Source organism: Impatiens glandulifera, chromosome 4 (assembly GCF_907164915.1).
Source record: "Impatiens glandulifera chromosome 4, dImpGla2.1, whole genome shotgun sequence".
Taxonomy (NCBI): Eukaryota; Viridiplantae; Streptophyta; class Magnoliopsida; order Ericales; family Balsaminaceae; genus Impatiens; species Impatiens glandulifera.
In genome coordinates this window covers 7,488,910-7,511,883 of record NC_061865.1, presented here as the reverse complement: position 1 = coordinate 7,511,883, position 22,974 = coordinate 7,488,910, and the positions used below count along the sequence as shown (strand labels likewise).

Below are 22,974 nucleotides of genomic sequence, written 5' to 3'. Positions count from 1 at the left end.
TCTGGGAGCTCAATCTATTGACAGTTTCATTTTCTGCACTATAATCACTCAGAGAGGAGACCGAACGTCGCAATCGTTGGAAGTGGGATGGTTTTGAAATCCCTCTCGATCCAAATGCAAGATTAGCAGTTGGAGAGTTAGAGTGGAGTGATTCAAGACGAATCTCATGTGTAAGAAGCATTCCTTGGAGGTCTTCGATGGCGATGGGGTCAGTGCGAGTGGTTACCGCTACAGTGAGAGATTCGTATTCAGGACCGAGTCCTCCCAAAGCATAAAGGATGAAATCTTGTTGAGATATGTTTTGCCCAGCACCAGCGAGACTATCGATGATTGATTTTATTTTCTGTAAATATTCAGTCATCGGGAGTGAGCCCTTCTTTACCGTCTGAAGTTGAAGACGAAGCTGCATTAGACGAGCTTGAGATTGAGAGGCGAATGTGCGTTCTAAAGCAGACCAAAGGGCTTTAGATGTAGTTCATGATTCACCAACCACTTGGGCTAGGATGGATTCTTAAAAGGTGGAGAGAATCCATGAAAGGATTCTCTGATCTTGCTCCTCCCAGATGGTAAAAGCAGGATTTGGAGTGAGGACACTAGATCCGTCAGCAGCATCAACTTGGAGAAAAGCTTCAGGGGCAGAATTAGTTCCAGTAACAAATGAATAGAGACCATAACCTTTAAGAGTAGGTAAGATTTGAGATTTCCAAATAAGAAAATTTTTGTGATCGAGTTTAATGGATGTGAGATTGTGGAAGAGATGAGTGGTTGAAGCGGAAGAAGATGAAGAAGAGGCCATGGATACAGAGGTTTGTTAAAACCGAATAATGGCTCTGATACCAAGTCAAGCAAGATAAGTAAGCAAGAACTTGTTGTAGATTAAGAATGTATTTCTGTGTATTATTACAATTACAAGAATATGAACAAAAATAAGGGAAACTAAAAGGTTAGAATGTGTAAAGGTTTTAAATACACTTAGTAAATGGAATATGAAAACCAAGAGACTAAGTGAGTTGCTCTTTAATGGTAGAGTCTTTAATACAAACAAACTCAACCCATATTTAATCCGAAGAAATCATCCTATCGACCAATTCTATGTGAATCATTAACATGCCAACAATTGGGCACAGAGGTGGTTAATTGCATGTAGTGGTGCAAATAGCAATTGTAAATATCGATTAGAATACGGTGACAACTTATTCAGCTCCGGGGAACTAGCCACAGAAACTTTTAAATTGGGAAATCACTACATCCAAGGAATGTTTTATGGGTGCTCGAATAACAGCATTGGCATGTTCAAAAAAACATCGGCTGGCATTGTTGGGCTCAGAAATGGGCCACACTCATTACTCAGTCAGTTTCCCAATGACATGGGTAGTAGATTCTCGTTGCCTAACTAATCCTTATGATAAAAGTGCAAGAAGCAAGATAAGCTTTGGAGCTAACGCACTCTTGTCTAGTGACGGTTCAATCTTCACCCCGTTGGTTCAATCCGTAAGCGTACCTGAAGACTACTATCACGTTACATTGGAAGAGATCAGTGTCAACAATAGGGGATTTCCCTTCATGATTGGTTCTCATGAGAAAGGTAATATCATGTTCGACTCAGGCTCATTACCATCCTTTTTGCCAGAGGATATGTACCAACAATTGGAAATTTTACTAATAAACGAAGTTCAAGACACGCCAATTCCTCCACGTCCATCTACTTATGTAAAACTTTGCTACAAGTACCGCATGAACTTTAAATTTCCAACGATCGTGTTCCATTTTTCTGAAGGCGCTGACTTGGCTTTGCCGATGAGAAATAGTATGTTGGATTACGGAAATCTTATGTGTCTAACGATTGTCCCAACTAGTGGTTCTGTAAATTTAATTGGGAGCGTATTACAATTGCAGACCATGATTGGATATGATCTTGTGAGAAAAAGAATTTCTTTTAGTCCAAATTATTGTTGACCAAAATATTGGATTTTTGACTCATATTTAATTAGAGTTTATATTGTAATTGAGTTTTAAGCCTTTATTGGACTTAAACTAGTATTTTAGTCTTTTGGCTTGTGATGTACTCCTATAAATAGAGACATTGTAACCTAGATTTACTTGGACCATTAAATAATCTTTTACTAGTTCCCTGAAGGTGAATGAGTCGTCTTTGTATTCTAAATGATATTTAGAATTGCTAGTTGCACCACTACAATTAACATGCATGTGTGCCCAGTTGTAGAATTGGTAGATATGATGATTTATTTGGATTAAGTTTGGGTTGAGTCTTTTAAGAACAGTTGATACATTTGAGGCCTTTAGTCCACATGACATGATTGGCGGGTGTCAAAGACTGACTATTGCTTGACGGGTGGTGTGCCAATGGAAATTTTTATAAGGTACCCTATTACTTGCCACAATTATCGTTTAAGAGAGATTTGAGATGGAACAAACGAGAACTAGAGCGAAAAATGACTCTTTATACACGTAGGGGTGAACATTTGATGGATTAATCCGAATTCCAATATGATACTAATTCAGATTGGATATTTTGGATTGATTGAAATCGGATTGGATTAGGATTATTCAAATTATCTAAATAAAAATATAATTTTCAATTTTTTTTAAATTACATTTCACTTAAATATAATATATTTGTTTTACTTATTTCAGCATGGTTTAATCAACAATAATTTTATTTTATTACTTTTTTTGAGATTCAAATTTTAATTAATTAAAATATTCAAAAGTAATTGATTAGTTTTAGAAAAAATAAAAATACTATTATAAATACTCAAAATTAATTATAACATTAAAGATTTAATAATATTTTTTATAATTAAACATATTAAATAATAAAATAAATTGAAAATTAAATAATTAGATAAAAAAAATATTAAATTGGATTTTCCTAGAAGCGAATATTTGACGGATTAATTCGAACCGAATTCGAATTACAAAATTGGATTAATTATTTCGATTTGGATTGAATTTTAGATTGCATTAAATTCGGATTGAGTTTAATTCGGATTGGATTTAATAAACTTATATATATATAATATATTTAATTCAATTTAATTTTTTTAATTAGATACAAATAAAATAATTAATTATAAAAAATTTATTATTGAATAATTTTAAGTTGACATTTTACAAAAATATATATATATATATATATATATATATATTAGTTTGAATTGTCTAAAACATATTTAATTCAATCCATATCCGATTCGTATTAATTAGTAAAATGGTTTGGTTTACGATAAATTTAGTTTAAATTTATTATGGATCGGACAAACCAGGTTGGTTTTACCCGTTTATTCACCCTATCTACAAGGTCACTTTGGTTGACCGATGAGTTGTAGAACTATACAAATGAATCTTAATGGATGAGATAGATAGATAAACCACTTAATTTTGATATTTTATTTCAAAGGCAGGTTGGAAATTGTAGCCTGACATACAAAACTAAAATTAATGTAATTATAATTGTAACGTCGACACGAGTATGACACCTCCTGCTCCCCAAAGCTTAGCACGCGTTGCGTCGCGGCGAGGCAGACACATAACAATATGGGGAAATATCATATCGCGAGATTTTCGAGGTTTGATGAGTTTCAACCTTGGTTTGCGTGCCAGACAACTTTTAAAATTAAACATTTAGTTTTTAAAAGATTTTAAAAATATCTAGAGCGGTAAAAAATTAATTATGTAAAAATAATTAATCAATTATTCAAATTTTAAATAATTTGGGAAGATAAATAACAATTTAAACTGAACCCAATTTAAATTAATTAAACATAACCAATTTAAAGATTATTTATTAAAAATCAGAGTCGTCAAGAGATTTTATGAAAATCAATAAAATAATACGTGTACAAACTTATTTATACTAGAATTTCTAAAAAAAGGTTGTTCATTGTCTGTTTACGCTCAGGAAAGAACTTTCGCGCTATGTCCTGAAAATATAAAAAAATTATCATTTTTTGACCTTTCGGGATTATTTTAAAATGGGTTCAAGTTCTAAAATTACAAAAATAATTTTGGATTTTGAAAAGAGGAACCCAATAGGCCTGGAGCCTTATGGTCTAAGTTCGATTTGACTAATCTAGGCTTGGTCGGGCTCGATCAAGACTGGGGTGGTCCGGAACATGGCTTAGTCGCGTGAGTTAAAGGATTAGAGAGCTCGGTCCTGGGCTTGGGAGGCTCGGTCAAAGAATGGGGAGACTCGGTCCCTGGTCAAGTCAACTAGTCTAAGTGCTCGATCCTAGGGTTAGGTAGCTATCGGTCATAGGTCTAGGGTTAAGGTTAGGTTTATAGGTCCTAGACTTAGTGAGGGCTCCGTTCTAGGGTTAGAGACATCGATCCTAGGATAAGAGGAGGGCTCAGTCCTAGGGTTAGAAAGCTCTGTCCTAGTCCTCCGTCCTAGGGTTAGAAAACGCGGTCCTAATCCTCGGTCCTAGCTGAAGAATACAGGTCCTGATCCTCGGTCCTAGCTGAAGAACACCGGTTTTGGGTCAGAAAACTCGGTCATAGGATCCTCGGTCCTGGGTGCGTTTTCTCGGTCCTAGGTTTTGACCTGGGGTTTGTTTTCTCGGTCTTAATTTTGAACTCAGTGTTCATTTTCTCGATCCTAGGGTTAAAACCTTATGACTGAGTGTTCTTATTTTGGTCAAAGTTTCAGAAGGACATGACTTTTGATTTTATATCATGATTCGTAAGTTACCGTAAGTCCATCAAATGTTTAGAATTAATGAGTAATATATATATATATATATATATATATATATATATTAATTTTTAATAATATATTTGTTCGAGATAATTAATATTATACTAAGGACGTGTTTAAATAAATATAAATTTAAAATCATTACAGATTATATCACGAAATGATTTATTGAGTAGTTCAACTCAGTGCAAAAAATAACAGCATGCATCTCCTCTACAAGTCTACAACTAATACAACAAACTCAAAAAACTCCAAAACCCTCATCAACCCAGATCTTCTTTACCGAGAGCTCTATGTTCCCATGTCCCAGCCAATCACAATGCAGGCTAATTATTTAGTTAATAAAATGCTCAGGGATCTAAAATAACTAAGCTCCGAAATGGTTGATACACATGTTATTTTTAACTCAAATTCATCTCTTTTCTCTCCCTGCATCTAAATTTCATATTATTTTGTTATAAAAAGCAGCGGGTGAACGATACTTCACCAGTAACTTTTTTATTTAAGCTAAAACTATAGCGGGTGAATTATAATTCACTAGAAAAAAAAAAACGGCTTTAGCTGGATTATTCATCCAGGTGAATTATAGTTCACCCTTAATTTTTTTATTTCGGGTCGCACTATATATAGTTCACCCAAAAAAACAAGCAGTTGGTGAACTTTAATTTATTTATTTTTTTTAATAAATAATAACATAAAAGGTTAATAATTAGACCCTAACTAACCGACTTCTTGTGACTGCCCGATTCACCGACGACCCACGCTGATCGACTGCCCGACTGACTGACGACCCCCATTTGATCGACAAACCCCACTGATCGGCGTGCCCAATTAACTGTTGACCCTGACTCACCGACGACCGACTCTTCGACGACACCCGTATTATATAGTGAATTCACATAATTAATATTAGTTTAGGAGAAATAAAATGCTACAAATTATATTTTACACATCTTAAATTAAAGTAAAATGATCCATTATATTTTTAATTAAACGTCTTAAATTAATGATAGATCATAGTTCTAGAATAATGTTCTTTAAACATAATAAAAAGAAATTAAAAATTATTGAGATAATTTTATTGTTTTTCTAAATTAACGTTCTTGTTTATTTGTGTGTGGCACAAAATTAGGATAAACCGATCCAAATCAGGCTTTGAACTTGCCCTAAAAAATTGGGTTTCTATATGAATTGAAATTATTCGAACCAATGAATACTCACCAATTTATTGCAAGGAACCAAAATTTTTAAAAACACTGTACATGTATGTTTTGCCAAATTTTAAAATTTGAACTGAACTTTTCAAAAAAAAGAAAAACATGTTTGTCTTATAAATAAAAATTGTACAAACACTTTTGTTTTATAAATGACTCGAAATTCTATATTCCGAACGCACAAATATTTGACCCAATTTATTCCAAGGGACCTAATTTTTACAAACACGTGTTTATTTTGCAAATTCTTGTATTTATTTTTAGTTTGAACTGAACTATTACAAAATCACATTTGTTATATAAATTAAAATTATTTTATAAATTTAGAATCTTTATCTTAATAAACTTTCTTTAGCCTGCTTAAATGTTTTTTTTTATAAGAATGCCCTTTTTAAAAAATATATTAAAATTTTCATCTTATAAAACACTAAAATTATTTGATTTTTTATTTAATTAAAAAATAAATAAATAAAAGTATCCCTATTTGTTCTATTCTAGTACCCAGCATGTCAATAATCGGGTAACATCCCAGTTTTAACCCCAAAATTTTCTCATTATTTACCGGACTTGATGGGTATTGGTTGTCATTTCTAATAAGGATGGAGGACAAAGGAATTTGTATTTCAGCATTTATCTAGGGTTACATTTTTACTTTTACGATAAATTACATTTAAGATGACTAAGATTATAAACTCTATGTTTAAACCAAAATTTATTAAAGAAGTTAATAATAATAACCTCCACTTCAACTTTTAAAACTGTCTCTTTATTTATATCGCCGTCGTACATTTCTACCAATATCTTGTAGAGTGTATATCTCCTTTATGGTAGACTCGCATTCCTCTAAATCACATTGATACAAATATTCCAAAAAATGTCAATAACAACTTTTTGTCACTTTGATTAAATGCAAAAGAATCGGACAAAGGGATCCAACAATATACGAAATCATACATGTGATGGAATCAATGATGAACTCAATTTTTTAGTTCAATATTCTCGAATGAACTCAAATCAAATCAAACAATTTGTATAGCTAATTAAAAAACTTTATTCATGAGGACTACTTGGACTCCACAGAGAAAACAGGCATAATCTATGAGCAAGCCAAATATATGTTCTTGAGAGTCTAAGAGTTTCTTTATGTCCAACTAATTGTTCAGAGAAATAGGCATAACTAATCATTTAAAGGTTGGAGAGTAAAAATCTATGAGCTTATAAAGGAGATATGGAAAAAAATTTAAGAATTGAGAAAATACACAACTTTATAAATAAATAAAAAGGTCTTCCTTTAATGACTAACTGACATCTATCTGATAAAATAAAGAGAGAAAGGCTAGGGTTTCTTAATAGCAAACTTAAATAAACTAAATGTAATGAAAGAGTTTATATAGTTAATTATTACAATAGACTGAAATACATTTATGTACTAATAGACTAAAATACCCTTGAATGCTAATAAAGATAATAAAATAATATATCTAACATCCCCTCTCAAACTCACGATGCAACAACAATAAGCACTGAGAGTTTGTCAGTTAGAAAACGAAAACGTCGAAGTCGAGTGTGCTTTTGTAAATATATCAGCAATCTGCAAAGAAGAAGGAACAAATGGTAAAGTGATGGTGTGAGTCTGTAGATGATGACTAGTGACATGACAATCAATCTTGATATATTTGGTTCGCTCATGAAAGACAGAATTTCGTGCAATCTAAATAGCACTCTGATTATCGCAATGTAGCGGAGTAGGGTGAGAAAGTGAAATACCCATATCAAGTAATCAACGTAACCAAACAATTTCACAAGTAGTCGAAGCCATGACACGATACTCAACTTCTTTAAAAGACCAAGAGATAACATCTTGTTTCTTGCTCTTCCAAGAAATAAGCGAATCACCGAGGAAAATACAATATTCAGTGGTCGACTTGCGGTTCGTAGGATCACCAGCCCAATCCGCATCAAAGTAGGCGCGCAACTCTAATGAAGACGTGGAAGGAAACATGAGACTATGAAATTGAGTACCCCGAAGATATCTGAGAATACGAAGAACAACAGACCAATGAACTGTAGTAGGGATAATGACAAACTAACTAACCACATAAACTGCATGTGCAATGTCTGGGAGAGTTACAGTAAGATATACCAAGCTGCCAACAATGATACGATAAAGACCAGAATCCTCCAAAGGAGTGTCATCAGACAGAGAATATCTAGCATTGGTCTCAAGGGGTGTATCAACAGTTCGATTGTTGGTTAGTTGAGCGCGTTCAAACAAATTAGCAATGTACTTTGACTGAGATAAGAGATAACCTTTAAGAGAATAGGCTACCTCAATTCCCAAAAAATAACGTAGCATGCCCAAATCTTTCATAGCAAAAGAATGTGTCAACTCAGACTTCAATGTTTCAATACCATCATGATCATCACATGTAATAATCAAATCATCAACATATAGGGATAAAAGAATACGTCCTGTTGTTGTACGCTTGACAAATAAAGCTGAATCATGGTGACTAGAAAGAAAGCCAAGCGAAGTGATTACAATAGAGAACTTTTCAAACCAGACACATGGTGCTTGTTTGAGACCATAAAGAGCTTTGTGAAGCTTACAAACTTCACCAAGCTGATGAGGAACACCTGGGGGAGGCGTCATATAAACCTCTTCATGAAGTTCACCATTCAAGAAAGCATTCTTCACATCCATTTGAGAGATTTTCCATTAGCAAACCGAAGCAACAACAATTAAAGTGCGAATAGTCGTCATTTTTGCAATAAGAGCAAATGTTTCCTCATAATACATGCCATGTTTTTGAGAATAGACTTTAGCAACAAGTCGAGCCTTGTATCGCTCAATGGAACCATCTGATTTTGTTTTAATCTTGTAGACCCAACGAGAGCCAATGACATGTTTTCCAGACGGTAGTGAAATCAAATCACATGTATGAGTCTGATGTAAAGTAGTAAGTTCCTCAACCATAGCAGTCTAGCAAAGGGGATCGCGAACTGCCTCTTTATAGGATGAATGCTTAAAAAAACGATGAACATAAGTGACAAAGGAATCAAATGAAGCAGAATAAGGGGAGTACTTAAAATTGGGAAGTTTAGTAGACTTATGAATGCGAGTGGAGTGACAGGGAGGAGGATCCGCAATCTCATCCGGCAATTGAGTGGTCGTAGGAGTAGGGATATGGGAGGTGGATGTATCGTGAACTAAAGTATTAAATATATATTCATCGGGCTCAGTGTCAAAGGGATCAATACAAACTAGATCTGCTTGGATCAGATGATTTGAACTAGCAGGAACAGAGAATAATGAAATGTGCTCTAAAAACACAACATGACGCGAAACATACAATTTTTGACTAACTGGATCAAAACAACGATACCCCTTTTGACCAACACCATAACCCAGAAAGACATATAAGGAAGACCGGGGAGACAACTTATTATGTTCAACATGTGGTGAAGAACAAAACAAATACAATCGAAAACACGCAACGAGGAATAATCAGGTGAATGCCCATATAATTTTTCAAAAGGGGACAAACCTAAATTATGAGATATTGGGATTTTATTGATTACATGAGCAGCGGTAATAACTTCTTCCCCCCAAAATACACTAGGAACCTCGGTTGATAGCATAAAAGAACGAGTTGTTTCAATAAGATTATGATGTTTTCTTTCAGCCACACCATTTTGTTGAGGAGTGTCAGTACATGAGGTTTGGTGAATTGTACCATCAGAGGCAAGTAACATTTAGAAGTGTATTCACCTCCCAAATCACACCTAAAACATTTAATGACCGAAGAATGTTGGGTTCTTATAAGAGCTCGAAAATTGGTGACTATAGTAAGAAATTCAGACCTACGTTTCATTAGATAAACCCAAGTATAACGAGTGAAGTCATCAATAAACAAAACATAATATCGAGAACATCCTTTAGAAGGAACAGGAAAAGGTCCCCACACATCAGAATGCACGAGATCAAATGGAGCAGTGGAAAAGAAACACTTTTATAAAAAGGCAATGCTGAAAATTTAGCCAATTTGTAACCACTACAATCAGAAATGTCATGACTTTCTAAACTACCCAAAGCTCCAGTAGACACTAAAAACTTTAAACGAGATCCAAAAACATGACCCAAACGAGAATGCCAACGATAAAATTCCGAAGATGAACTATTCAAACGAAATGATGACAAATCAATGCTGGAGGTAGCAACATCTGATACTTTGAGTTCATCTAAAACATAAAGTCCGGATTTTCTACGGTCTGTCCCAATCACCTTTTGTGACTGTAGGTCCTTAACACAACAATTGGAAGAAGTAAACAAAAATGTGAGACTAGAATCACACAATTGACTAATAGATACAAGGTTTAAAGAAAGACGGGGAATATTGTAGACATTTAGGAGAGAAAAACAAGATGTATGTACATAACCAATTCCTTCCAATGGCATTGGAGTACTATCGACAATCATTACGGAAGATGGTGGAACCGAATTGACTAACACAAATGAGTTAATATTAGGAGAAATGTGATTAGATGCGCCTGAATCAATATCTATAAGGGAGATGATTTACCTGGATTATCAATCGATGACAAACCTTTATGAAAGGAGACGGACATGGCATGTGGCTGTGAGTAGAGGAACTGCTTAAACTACTCAAACTTCTCAAACATATATGGATCCATGGTTGGAGCAATAATTGTATTACCAATATCAGGCGAGTACAAATCTCCAACGACAACCCAAATACAACAATACAAATATTGACAAAACTATGTAAGGTCCTGGTTTCACCAACCCAAAATCAGCAACAACAAATATTGCACGACACACCACGATGCGGCACGAATACAAATCTCCAACAACAACCCAAATACAGTAGCACAAATATGGCAAGAAATTGCACGATGCGACACGATGCGGCACGACGCAACACAAATACAAATACCAAAACGATAATGAAAATATAATAACACGAATATGGCAAGACGCGACACGATGCAGCACGACGTGGCACAAATACAAATTTCCAAACAAAATCAGCTAGAGCAAAAGGAAGCGTAAACGAAAAAATACCATTGACGATTGCAAACTCAAACACCAAATTCAAATCGAAAGATGTGGATTGAATGATTTAGGTTGAACAAAGAGAATCCATAAACGGAGGCTCTAATAGGGGTGGGTCGGCACAGTATACCTTAATGTTTTATTCATACCTTATAACTTACCTAAAATTTCGGTATGCAAAAAATGCATACCTTTACCTTACCTTAATTTCGGTATACCTTAATTTCGGTACGATATCGATATTATACCTTTGATACCTAAAAAATATATTAACTTAAAAAAATCAATCTCATCGGTAAGGTAGAGAGACATATATAAAATAATATTTCAGTATAATTATATTTTGATATTATTTAAAAATTATATTTTTATAATTAAATTAATATCAAATTTATTTAATTATTTCCTTATAAGTATTATATATATATATATATTAACTTATAAATACTATTTCGGTATTTCGGTATATCTCGATATACCAAAATTTTAAAAATTTCATATCTTTACCGTACTAATAATTTCGGTATCGGTATTATACCTTACATTTTTTTCGATATACCTTAAAAATCGATATTTTCGATATATTTCGGTAGGGTATTTTCGATATATCTTTAATATCGGTATTTTTTCCCACCCCTAGGCTCTGATACCATGATAAAATAAAGAGAGAAAGGCTAGGGTTAACAAACTTAAATAAACTAAATGTTATTAAAGAGTTTATATAGTTAATGATTACAATAGACTGAAATAGTACGAATAGACTACCCTTGAATGCTAATAAAGATAATAAAATAATATATCTAATACTATCCACGATGAAAACAACAACGAAATAAAATGAAATAAAATGATATTTATATAATTTAAAAAAATATTTATCATTTAAATGCATTTTTTCTAGTTATAAACCTTTTTAAATTATAAATTAATAAATATTTTTAAATTTATATATACATCATTTTAAATTATTTATATAATTATAAAACTAATTAATAATAAAATAACAGAAATCATAATTAATAATAAAATAATTAAAAACTAACTAATAATTAAAATGCAATTGAGCTTCATATCCATCTATTAAGTCAACCAATTCAGAAAAACAAAACAAAACAAAACACGTGCTAAAGAACTATGTGAAAATCAACATAAAACAAAAAAAAAAATTGATTCCGTGTGCTTCTATTCTTTAAGACAAATTAAAATAAAATAAAATAAAAAACTGATGGAAAGAAAGAAAAAAATTACCGTGACTAAATTGCAAAAATCTTCGTAGGCAGTCATCATAGAATCAAAGGTCTTCACTAAATACACACATGTACGGGTGTAAACGAGTCGAGTCGAACCGAGTACAATACTATTCGAACTCGACTCGAATTACATTGTAAATACTCGAACTCGGACTCGATGAAGTACCAAAATGTATACTCGAACTCGACTAATCAACTAAAAGAAATTAAGAAATGTGAAATTCATACCATTTCTATAGTTGAATACATATATAAAAAAAAAGTTAATAAAATTGAACTAAATTAATATCAATCTTTGTAGATCTAAAAATAGTGAGCAATTAAATGGAAGTCAAACAAAAATTGAATAAAATGTAAAAGAGTATCACATTAGAAAAACATAAATATGAGAAAACATAAAAAATAAAAAAAAATAAAAAATAAGACTCGGTAATATTTATGAGAATGAAAATCAAATTTAGAGAAGAAAAAGTGATAAAAAAAAGTATATTTCAAATTACTTTATCGCAGAAAAATGCAAAATCTAGGGTTTGCAAAATCATAATTCTCGTTATGATTAACCTAGGACTTGTTCTTGTAAGGTTTTTTATTTAATCTATATCAAATCAGTTTTTCAATCAATCACTTTTCACCAATCACATCACTTATTTCAATAACCAAAATACTAAAATACCTTTTATTTTAAATTATTATTTTTTATTTTATTTATATATATTAATACTCTTTAAGTCTTTTTACAAAACATAATCATCATTTTCTCAAAATCATCGACCATCATTATTTTTCTCTCTCCAAGTTATTCAAATAACCCAAATCTGAAACGAGGCCTTAGTTTACATCATCCTCCAAGTAAAGACAACACCTCCTCCCTGCAGCAGTGCCTCCTCCTCGCACTCGTTTCATCTTTTTCCTTTTAAGTCTCATAAGATTGCGGTTCATCAACTTAGTTTAGATTTAAAAGTTTATTTATTTATTTATTTTTATTTTATATTTATATATTATTAATTTTGTATTTAATATTTAAAATAATAATTAACAGCCACTAATTCCTGACTAATAATAAATATATCTAGTATGCCCCCAAGTAAAATTATAATGTTTTCAACCACCAGCGACGGTAATGGTAAACATCATCAAATTGCTTAAAAAAAATGAAAAAATATTATAAAATTTTTATTTCATGTTTGTATATAAAGTACTCAAACGAACATGTTTGAGTTATTGTATATCAAATCTGATTAAAAATAAATGTAAGAATTTTTTCGAAATTAGAGGGAACCAAAACTAAAATAAAAAATATAATCTTTGTTTCTTGGAGTTAATACATTAAAATTATTTTTCTTAATTTTAGGAGATCATGAGATTTATTCTAAAAATATTAAAAAAAAAAATAGAAGGGACTTATGTCAACCTTTCGAATAAGATTAGATGTTAAACAATAAAGTCTGACTTTTTTAATTTTATACATTTTGATTTTCAGAAAAAATAATAATTTATTTAAGTGTCAACACTTTTATCTTAGAAAAAATTAAGCTGTTTTTATTGTGTTATTATATTTATATTAAGATTTGTTTTCACAGAGATATAATTTATTTATTATTAGATATGAAATGTTATATATATATATATATATATATATATATATATATATATATATATATATATATATATATATATAATTCTTTTTGAAATTATTATAAATATATTTATAAATTGTTATGTAAATTCATTTTTATTAAAACCTAATTTATTGTTGAATTAAATTTATAATTATATATATACAATTTTAATAGTTAATTAATATATTTATAAAAAATTGAGGAATAATATAAATATATATGATTAAAGAATATTTTTATAAATATAAATTAATCAATAAAATAAATATTTTTTAAATAAAAAATATGATAATAATATAAAATAGGTTATAAAAGTTTTATAATAGGGGAGTAAATTTGGGAGAAGAAACGAGAGAGAGTGACACCGTATCATTGACTGAAAAGGAGGAAAAAGATAAAATATGATTTGAGGGAATAGAGAAAAAAATTATTTTTTTTTAAGAATAAAATTACACTAATAATTTTTTTTTTAAATTCTTTTTCCCAAATTCTCTCCTCAATACTTTCTCATATATATATATGAGAAAGATATATATATATATCTACTAAAAAATAAATAATATAAAAGATATAATTTTTTATTATATATGGAATTATGAATAGAGATAATATTTATATATATATTATATTGAGAAAATCATCTTCCCTAACAATAGAAAAAAAAAAAAAAAAATTCTCTATACTAAGTCGGCTAATTATGTAAACCTTTGAATGACTGTATAATTTATTCTTCTTCTTCCTCTTCACTTCCTTCTTTATTTGTTTTAAATGGTTCGGTTCAAGAATCTGAAAAAAATCAAACGAAATGTGCTTCTCTTCCTCTATTGCTACAACTTTAATTAATGTTTCATCCTTCTTTCAAAGTCAGTCGATTTACGTTTTCTTCAAATTTGATTTTCAGGGTTCGAACAAGGGCGAGGGATCTTCAAGATCGTCGTCAGTGCCAACAAAGGTATGGCAACCAGGAGTCGACAACATTAAAAAGGGAGAAAAGCTTCAATGTGATCCATCTGCTTATAATTATCTTCATGCTTTTCATGTCGGCTGGCCTTGTTTGAGGTAAAATAAATAGATTTAGTATGAAAACAAATATCTTCTCTTGTTTTTTTTGTAGTATGTTGTTAATCTTTAGCTTACTAATTGGACTGTTATAGTTTTGACATACTGCGTGATAAACATGGACTGATTCGAACTGAGTTTCCACACACAGTTTATTGCATTGCTGGAACTCAGGTTATAACTTCTTTAATTTGAATTTAGTTACTTATTATTTTAGTTTGAATTTCTTAACTATTGGATCTTACTTTTGACAGGCAAAGGAAGCTTCATCTAATTACATTGGGATCTATAAGATTTCTAATATATCTGGGAAAAGGCGGGATTTGGTTCCCAAATCAATTGATGAAGACGAAGACAGTGATAGTGATAGTGACAAAGAGGATGAAAAAGAGGGTGGTGGATCTGGGGCACCAGTCTTGCAGGTAAAAATTCTCTTTATATTGATTTGAATTCTCTTCTATCAAAGACTCAAAGTGTTCTTTTTATGAAACTGCAGCTAAGCAAGATTTCTCATGAAGGTTGTATTAATCGTATTCGCGCCATGCCCCAAAACCCTAATATTTGTGTAACTTGGTCAGATACGGGTCATGTTGAGGTTAGACAATCAATACCCAATTCATTGTATAATGACTTGTTTTGAAACAAATTTACTATAAATATTATCAGTTTGATGAAAAAGTTGATTACTAGTGTTATTTGGTTAAATGACTGCAATTTTCTTGTATTTAATACTTCAAAATGCTATAAAAAGTATACTGTGACAAATTGATATGGTACTAAAAAGATATTATTTTTCTTTTTGTAGATTTGGTACTTTGTGAATCATCTAAAAGCTTTGGCCGAGTCTGAAGAAGACATAAGCGGAGGTGCTTTGCCAGCTTCTTCTACTCAGGCTCCATTGGTTAATTTTGGTGGCCACAAAGAGGAAGGATATGCCATAGATTGGAGTCCTCTTGTTCCTGGAAGGCTTGTATCTGGTAATACTTCTCAAGGATTTGCGATTGTTTTGCATTTTATTTGATTTCTCTTTGTAGAAGCTCAATCATCTTAATTTTATTTGATACTTCTTAAGGTGACTGCAACAACTGTATTCATTTGTGGGAACCTGCTTCTGAAACAACATGGAATGTCGGTTCTAATTCATTTATTGGGCACATCGCAAGTGTTGAAGATCTACAAGTATGATCAGTTCTTATTTCAATTCTTCAACATAATTTTTATTTTTTTAATGTTAATGAAATCTTCTGTTTATTGCAGTGGAGTCCCACTGAACCTCATGTTTTTGCTTCTTGCTCGGCAGACAAAAATATAGCAATTTGGGACATTCGGTTAGGGAAGAAACCGGCAGCTATAATAAAGGCACATAATGCAGATGTTAATGTGATATCATGGAATAGGTGTTTAACTTTTCAATTTTTTTATTATTAATATTAATTTTATTGGTGTCAAATATATGTATCAAATGGATTTCCTACTTTGGTGGTTGTGGTTAGGCTGGCTAGTTGCATGCTGGCATCTGGAAGTGATGATGGTACATTTTCAATTCGCGATCTAAGATTGCTCAAGGTATGAACGTTTATTTGTTTTTGGAATACCAATTTTCATGTGAATCATTAAATGAGGGATCTTCAATTTGGATTCCCTTCACTCTAGTGGTATTTTCTTCTGCATGTTAATTTTGAATATGATCATAATTAGATTATTGAAAGATTTGTATCTGTTTTCAACTTCTATTGTGCGGTTAAGGATGGAGATTCAGTTGTGGCTCACTTTGAATATCATAAACATCCGATCACATCTATTGAATGGAGTCCGCATGAAGCCTCTACTTTGGCAGTTTCATCTTTGGACAATCAACTGACGTATGTTTTTCTTACAAGCTGAATTACAGTAAAATGAATTTACTTAAAAAGATTTGTTACTGTTGATTATATCAGAATATGGGACCTTTCTTTAGAAAAAGACGAAGAAGAGGAAGCAGAATTCAAAGCTAAAACGCAGGAGCAAGTAAATGCACCTAGTGATTTACCACCACAGCTTCTATTTGTTCATCAGGTCCGTCATATTAACAAATTTATTATCATTATTGTCGATGTTTTAGAAGCAGTTATTATGGGACTTTATTTTCTTCTTGGACAGGGGCAAAAATCTTTGAAAGAACTCCATTGGCATTCACAGATCCCCGGAATGATCATATCTACTGCTGCAGATGGTTTTAACATCTTGATGCCTTCAAATATAGAGACTGCCCTTCCTCCTGCAGCTGCCAATTCTTGAAGAACACTTAAATAGAGCTTTTTTTGTATTTTTAATTTCCTTCTGAATGGAATTTTGGTCTTGTTATAAGGATTTTTTTTCCATCTTTAGATACTGATTGTGCTGATAGTTATATAAGTATGGTTTTGTTTACTTTTTCATGACATTTGAATCTTTTTTTTTGTTAGGGATTTCTTCTAGGTTGGTATACCATTGTTAATTATTGAGACTAACTAGTTATTTTTTATTTAAGTAGTTAATAAATACATGAGTACGGGTATAAACGAGTCGAGCCGAGCCGAGTATAATACTACTCGAACTCGACTCGAATTACATTGTAAATACTCGATCGAGTACCAAAATGTATTCTCGAACTCGACTCGATTATAATTCGAGCTACTCGAAAATTAAAATTATATTTTATAACTAAATAATATTTCAAACATAATATATTATATATTTCACAAACTACACATATATAATCACAATATTATTTAAAAATATAAATATAAATTTCATCATATAATTTAAAGATAATCATTCAATTACAATAGAAATTACAAATGAAACGTTTATCATAAATAATAAAAGTTTGTCAATATGATGCATTAGTCATACAGTGATCTTTAAATTTTACAAGATTCGAAATATGAAATATTGAAGGGCTGAAGATAATGATAAAGTTATTTCGTTAATATTAGAATCCAAAAATTAGATGTTTCAATATTTTTTTGATAAAGAAATAATATGAAAGATCGAGAAAAGAGAAGAGAGAAGAGATAAAGAGGTTTGACCGTTTGAAAATGAAAAGAGAAGATAAACAGAGAGATTTGACGATTTGAGAATGAAAGGAGAAAAAAAAGATAAGTTTGGCTGTTCAAAATGGAACGAGGAGAAAACGAGAATGGAAGGAGAAAAGAAAAGAGATGAGTTTGATTGTTTAAGAATGGAAGTAGGAGAGACAAATGATTTGAGAATTAAAATATAAGAAGGCATAAGAAAATTAATTTTTTTTATATATATAATATATTATATAATATGGAAATAGATATAATATTTATAGAAATAGATAATATATATAATAAATTATATATATAATATATAACGAGCTACTCGCGAGCTATTCGAACAACAAATATAAAGCTCGAGCTCGATTTTATAAACGAGTTATTCGAATGAATTACGATTTAAAATTTCAAACTTAAAGATATAATTTGTAATTAATATATTAATTTTGTTTTGTCAGTTCAACCTATACACGTAATTATTTGTTTTTCTTCAATTAGATATTTAAACAAATGAGACTTAGATATAATTCAATATTTGTTTATATTATTATTTAAAAAAAATAGTAAATTCTATTTTTATCCACTCGTTTTATTAAAAAAAATTCAAGCGCAACCAAAATATTTTTCAAGCCCATCCAAACTCTAAATTTTGAATCTGTCATTGGCACATTTATTTAGTATACAATTTTATTTATTAATATTATTTATAAACCTTTTATATCAGCTATTATATTTTGTTTTATAATTTGTTTTTTTTTGGATATGATATATAATATAAAAATAAATATTTAATTAATTCAATATTTGATATATCTAATTCCTACAATAAAGGTTCTCTAAATTCTAAAAAAAAACTAAACCAACCCAATTTGTGATCATCTAAAATTGTTTAGTGACAAGCTAAAATAATTTTTTCTTTATGTGAAAACAATTTTGTCTCTTATATTGCTTTCAAAAGCTCTCTGATGAAAATTTTAAAATGTTTTAAAGTTGAAATGGAGAAAATAGTTGTGGGCTTAATCATATATTAGAAAAATAATGGAAATTTATTTTATAATAAGAGTTTACAAAAAACAATTTTTCTTATTGAGAGACTGGTTTCTAATTAAAAAACTATTAAAATTTATTTATAATAAGATAGTTTTCTAAAAATATTTAATTGTTGATTTAGCAAAAATAAAAATCAACCCAATGTCATGTTTAGTTGTTGATTTAGCGAAAATAAAAATGTTTAATTGTTGAAAAGTTGAATTTTTAATATTACGGTGATATACTATCATCTTATTATTTCGATAATAAACATTGCATTAGGATTTTACTATCACCTTTAAATATGTTTGAGTCACATTGATTTTCATACAATTTTAATTCCAATATATCTCTATTTTATCATGGTGAACATTTCTTTTATACCATGCAATATTTTTGGCATTATATGTCAGGCTACAACTTTCAGTTGCCTATGATTCGTCTGATATAAACACATTAATATGTTTTTCTACGTATCTGATTCATCGAGATTCACTTGAATCGTCATTTTACGACCTATCTTTCAATCAAACCATCTTTGTAACCAGATCTATCCATCGCTCTAAGTCCCGCTTATTACGTTTCAACTACGGTTCGAAGGTAATGAATGAGAGCTCGACAATAATGAGGTCTGACTGGGATTACCTCATGGAAATTTACATCGGCACACCGCATGTCAAGCAATTGGCGATCGCTGATACCGGCAACGAAATCACCTGGACTCAATGCCAACCATGTTTAAATTGTTACAGGCAAACTCAACCCATATTTAATCCCATGGAGTCATCATCCTATAAGGTATTGTTATGTAGTTCAAGTGAATGTCAAAATAAGAGACAAGACCTTATAAATATTAATTGTGATCCTAGAGATAGTAATAGCAAATGTGATTAATTATGGTATAACCTACGATGATGGTGGTACTAGGCTATGAAATGTATAAATTGGGGGCGTGGTTACCTCTTGAAAATAGCTTATGGATGCACGTATGACAACCGAGGTAATTATCATGATACATCGGCTGGCATAGTTGGACTCGGAAGTGGGGATCTCTCATTCGCTGGCCAGATTCGCAAATTAATTGGTGGGAAGTTCTCGTACTGCCTAGTGCATTGGTCTAAACTAAATGAGAAAAGCCAAATCGACTTCGGTGCTAACGCAATCATGTATGGGCGCGGAGTAGTATCCACCCGATTGGTTAGAAAGAGTCCTAGGGCATGGTATCATGTCACATTGGAAGCGGTCAGCGAAATACATTAGAATTTCATTCAATAAGAATGTTATTGAGGCGGGTAATATAGTGATGGACTCAGGAACATTGCCAGGTGAGAACTTTAGAATTCCGACAATCATTTACCATTTTGCAGGAGGTGCTAACGCGGTTTTAGAGACGGAAAATACTATTATTCCATTGGAGGGTCTTTTGTCAAATTAGATCTTCTGCTACCGAATAAGGTGTTTCCCTCTTGCGGACCAATCACTTGAGAAACATTATTATAAGGAAGCTTCGTTTTAGAGCTGTTAGGATTTGTATCTCCCAAATCCTACCAGCTTGAAAACAATCTGTAAAAACACAAGAAAAAAGAACACAAGAACACACAGATTTATAGTGGTTCACTCAAATTGAATTATATCCACTTCAGCCACCACCAGATTTACTATGAAGAAGAAGAAGGAATACAGAGTTTTTTGCCTCACACTTTATCTCTCTAGAATTCTGTCTAACCAATGTAAACCCTTAATAATTACATATTTATAGGGTAAACATTCAGGTAATAAACCTAAATAACTTTGGTCAGGCCCAAGCCCAAAACCAAAAAAAGATAAACCCAATAAACTCTAATTAACAATGTAGAGTTTGTTATAAGTGTAGGCTTCATAACTCAACAATCTCCCACTTGGAGACTAACTTCATCATCTCTCGATCGGTAGTGGCTTTCCATTCGGTTTCTTAACGAAGAAGACCAACTGAAGTTGCACACAACTTCAGTTTCTCATTTGTCACAGTTTTCGTCAACATATCAGCTGGATTCTCACTCCCGGGAATCTTCTTAAGAGCTAATACTCCATCTTCTAAAGCTGACCGGATGAAATGATAACGAACCTGTATATGCTTCGTCCTGCCATGATAAACATGATTCTTTGCCAATGAATGGCACTCTGACTGTCGCATCGTAACACACTTCCCTCGTAGTCTTGACCCAATTCTCGCAAAAAATGTTGTAACCACATCATCTCCTTAGTAGCTTCTGTCACAACAACATACTCTGCCTCACAACTAGAAAGAGCAACAATCTTCTGCAATTTTGAAACCCAACTGATTGCAGTACCTCCTAGAGTATAAATGTACCCTGTTGTGCTCTTCCTACTATCAACATCACCACCATTGTCAGCATCAACATATCCTTCTAAACCCATATTAGACTTTCGAAAACACAAAGAGAGACCCGTACTTCCTCTTAAGTATCGTAGTATCCACTTTACTGCTTCCTAATGTTGTCTACCCGGGTTGCTCATGAATCTGCTAACAACTCCCACTGCATATTCTATGTCTGGTCTTGTGCAAACCATCGCATACATAATACAACCAATGACAGAGGCATACGGAACGGTTGCCATGTAATTTTTCTCCTCCTCTGTTGAAGGCGACTGATCTTTAGATAGTCTGAAGTGAATAGCTAAGGGGGTAGTAACTGGTTTTGCATCATACAAGTTGAACCTACTAAGAAATTTCTTCACATATTCTTCTTGTGAAAGCTTGAGAACTTCTTCATCCCTGAAAATTCTCATCCCAAGGATTTGTTTTGCAGCACCCAAATCCTTCATTGTAGACTCCCACTTAACTAATTCATCACACTGTTTTGCTTCCTCATAGCATTCAGGTTCACCTCTATCTGTCAACAAGATATAGTTCAGAGATGGAGACCACCTCTCAACTGGTTTTCGATTTCTTAACGATCTTCTCAACTGTATAACTGGTGTTTGCTGATTTACCTCTGGAGCCACGTTCTCAACGATTTCATCTTCAACAACACATTGTTCTTCTTCGACAGTCGGTATATATTCAGCTGAAAAATCTCTTAAATCGACTATACTAGTCTCTTTCAACTTGGAATCACCCCCTGATGTCTTCCCAACACAATCTTTTTAGAGACCCTGTTCATTGAAGATAACATTTCTACTACGAATGATCTTCCGATTTTGATTATCCCAGAAACGATAACCAAACTCGATATCACCATAACCAATGAAAAAGCATTTATTAGACTTTGGATCAAGCTTGCTCCTATCACATTCATTAATATGAACATATGATAAACAACCAAACACTTTCAAATAAGAAAGGTTTACCTTTTTATTGCTCCAAGCTTCTTCAGGAATTCTGAATTCAAGAGGAACAGAGGGTCCCCTGTTTATCAAATAGGCAGCAGTATTAATAGCTTCTGCCCAGAAGGTTTTAGGCAGCCCTGCATGCAATCTCATGCTTCTAGAACGCTCGTTCAATGTTCGATTCATTCTTTCAGCTACTCCATTCTCTTGAGGCGTTTGGGGAACAGTCTTCACCATACTGATCCCATTGTCAGCACAATACTCTTTGAAATCTGAATTGATATATTCACCTCCGTTGTCGGATCTCAAGCACTTAACTTTCTGATTTGTTTCATTTTCAACCAAAGTCTTCCACTTCTTGAAAATAGCAAATACTTCAGACTTGTGCTTCATATAGTAAACCCATACTTTTCTTGTTAAATCATCTATAAAAGTCACATAGTAGTATGATCCGCCAATAGAAGAAACAGGTGCAGGTCCCCACACATCAGTGTGTACCAACTCTAGTCTTTCTTTCTTGAGCTCCTTCCTAGTTTTTAAGAAACTCACCCGTTTTTGTTTTCCAAGAATGCAGTTTTCGCATAACTGATGTTCAACAGACTTCAGTTCTGGAATCTGTCCATTCTTCAAAAGAA

At 32.0% G+C, this 22,974-nt stretch overlaps 2 protein-coding genes across 2 annotated transcripts; both read left to right on the top strand.

The window, feature by feature from the left end:
- Positions 1-1,263: 1,263 nt before the first annotated feature.
- Positions 1,264-1,956, top strand: LOC124934602 (aspartic proteinase CDR1-like). Its single transcript, XM_047475129.1, has one exon. The coding sequence runs from the start codon at positions 1,264-1,266 to the stop codon at positions 1,954-1,956; it is 693 nt and encodes a 230-aa protein (XP_047331085.1).
- Positions 1,957-10,505: 8,549 nt separating this feature from the next.
- On the top strand, positions 10,506-17,213 carry LOC124934601 (protein HEAT STRESS TOLERANT DWD 1-like). The gene is made up of 12 exons (XM_047475127.1): positions 10,506-10,571; positions 14,779-14,936; positions 15,032-15,110; positions 15,191-15,358; positions 15,403-15,531; positions 15,742-15,913; positions 16,009-16,115; positions 16,194-16,333; positions 16,430-16,502; positions 16,683-16,798; positions 16,874-16,991; positions 17,076-17,213. Exons 1-12 carry the CDS (start codon positions 10,506-10,508, stop codon positions 17,211-17,213), a joined length of 1,464 nt encoding a protein of 487 aa, XP_047331083.1.
- The last annotated feature ends 5,761 nt before the right edge of the window (positions 17,214-22,974 follow it).

What these genes read in the sequence shown, in the direction of transcription:
- LOC124934601 (XM_047475127.1), top strand. Translation starts at nt 10,506, where the DNA reads ATGATTTACCTGGATTATCAATCGATGACAAACCTTTATGAAAGGAGA. An exon ending in CAGATACGGGTCATGTTGAG is followed by an intron (nt 15,532 to 15,741) that starts GTTAGACAATCA and finishes TTCTTTTTGTAG; the next exon opens with ATTTGGTACTTTGTGAATCA. An exon ending in CAAGTGTTGAAGATCTACAA is followed by an intron (nt 16,116 to 16,193) that starts GTATGATCAGTT and finishes TGTTTATTGCAG; the next exon opens with TGGAGTCCCACTGAACCTCA.
- LOC124934602 (XM_047475129.1), top strand. Translation starts at nt 1,264, where the DNA reads ATGGGTGCTCGAATAACAGCATTGGCATGTTCAAAAAAACATCGGCTG.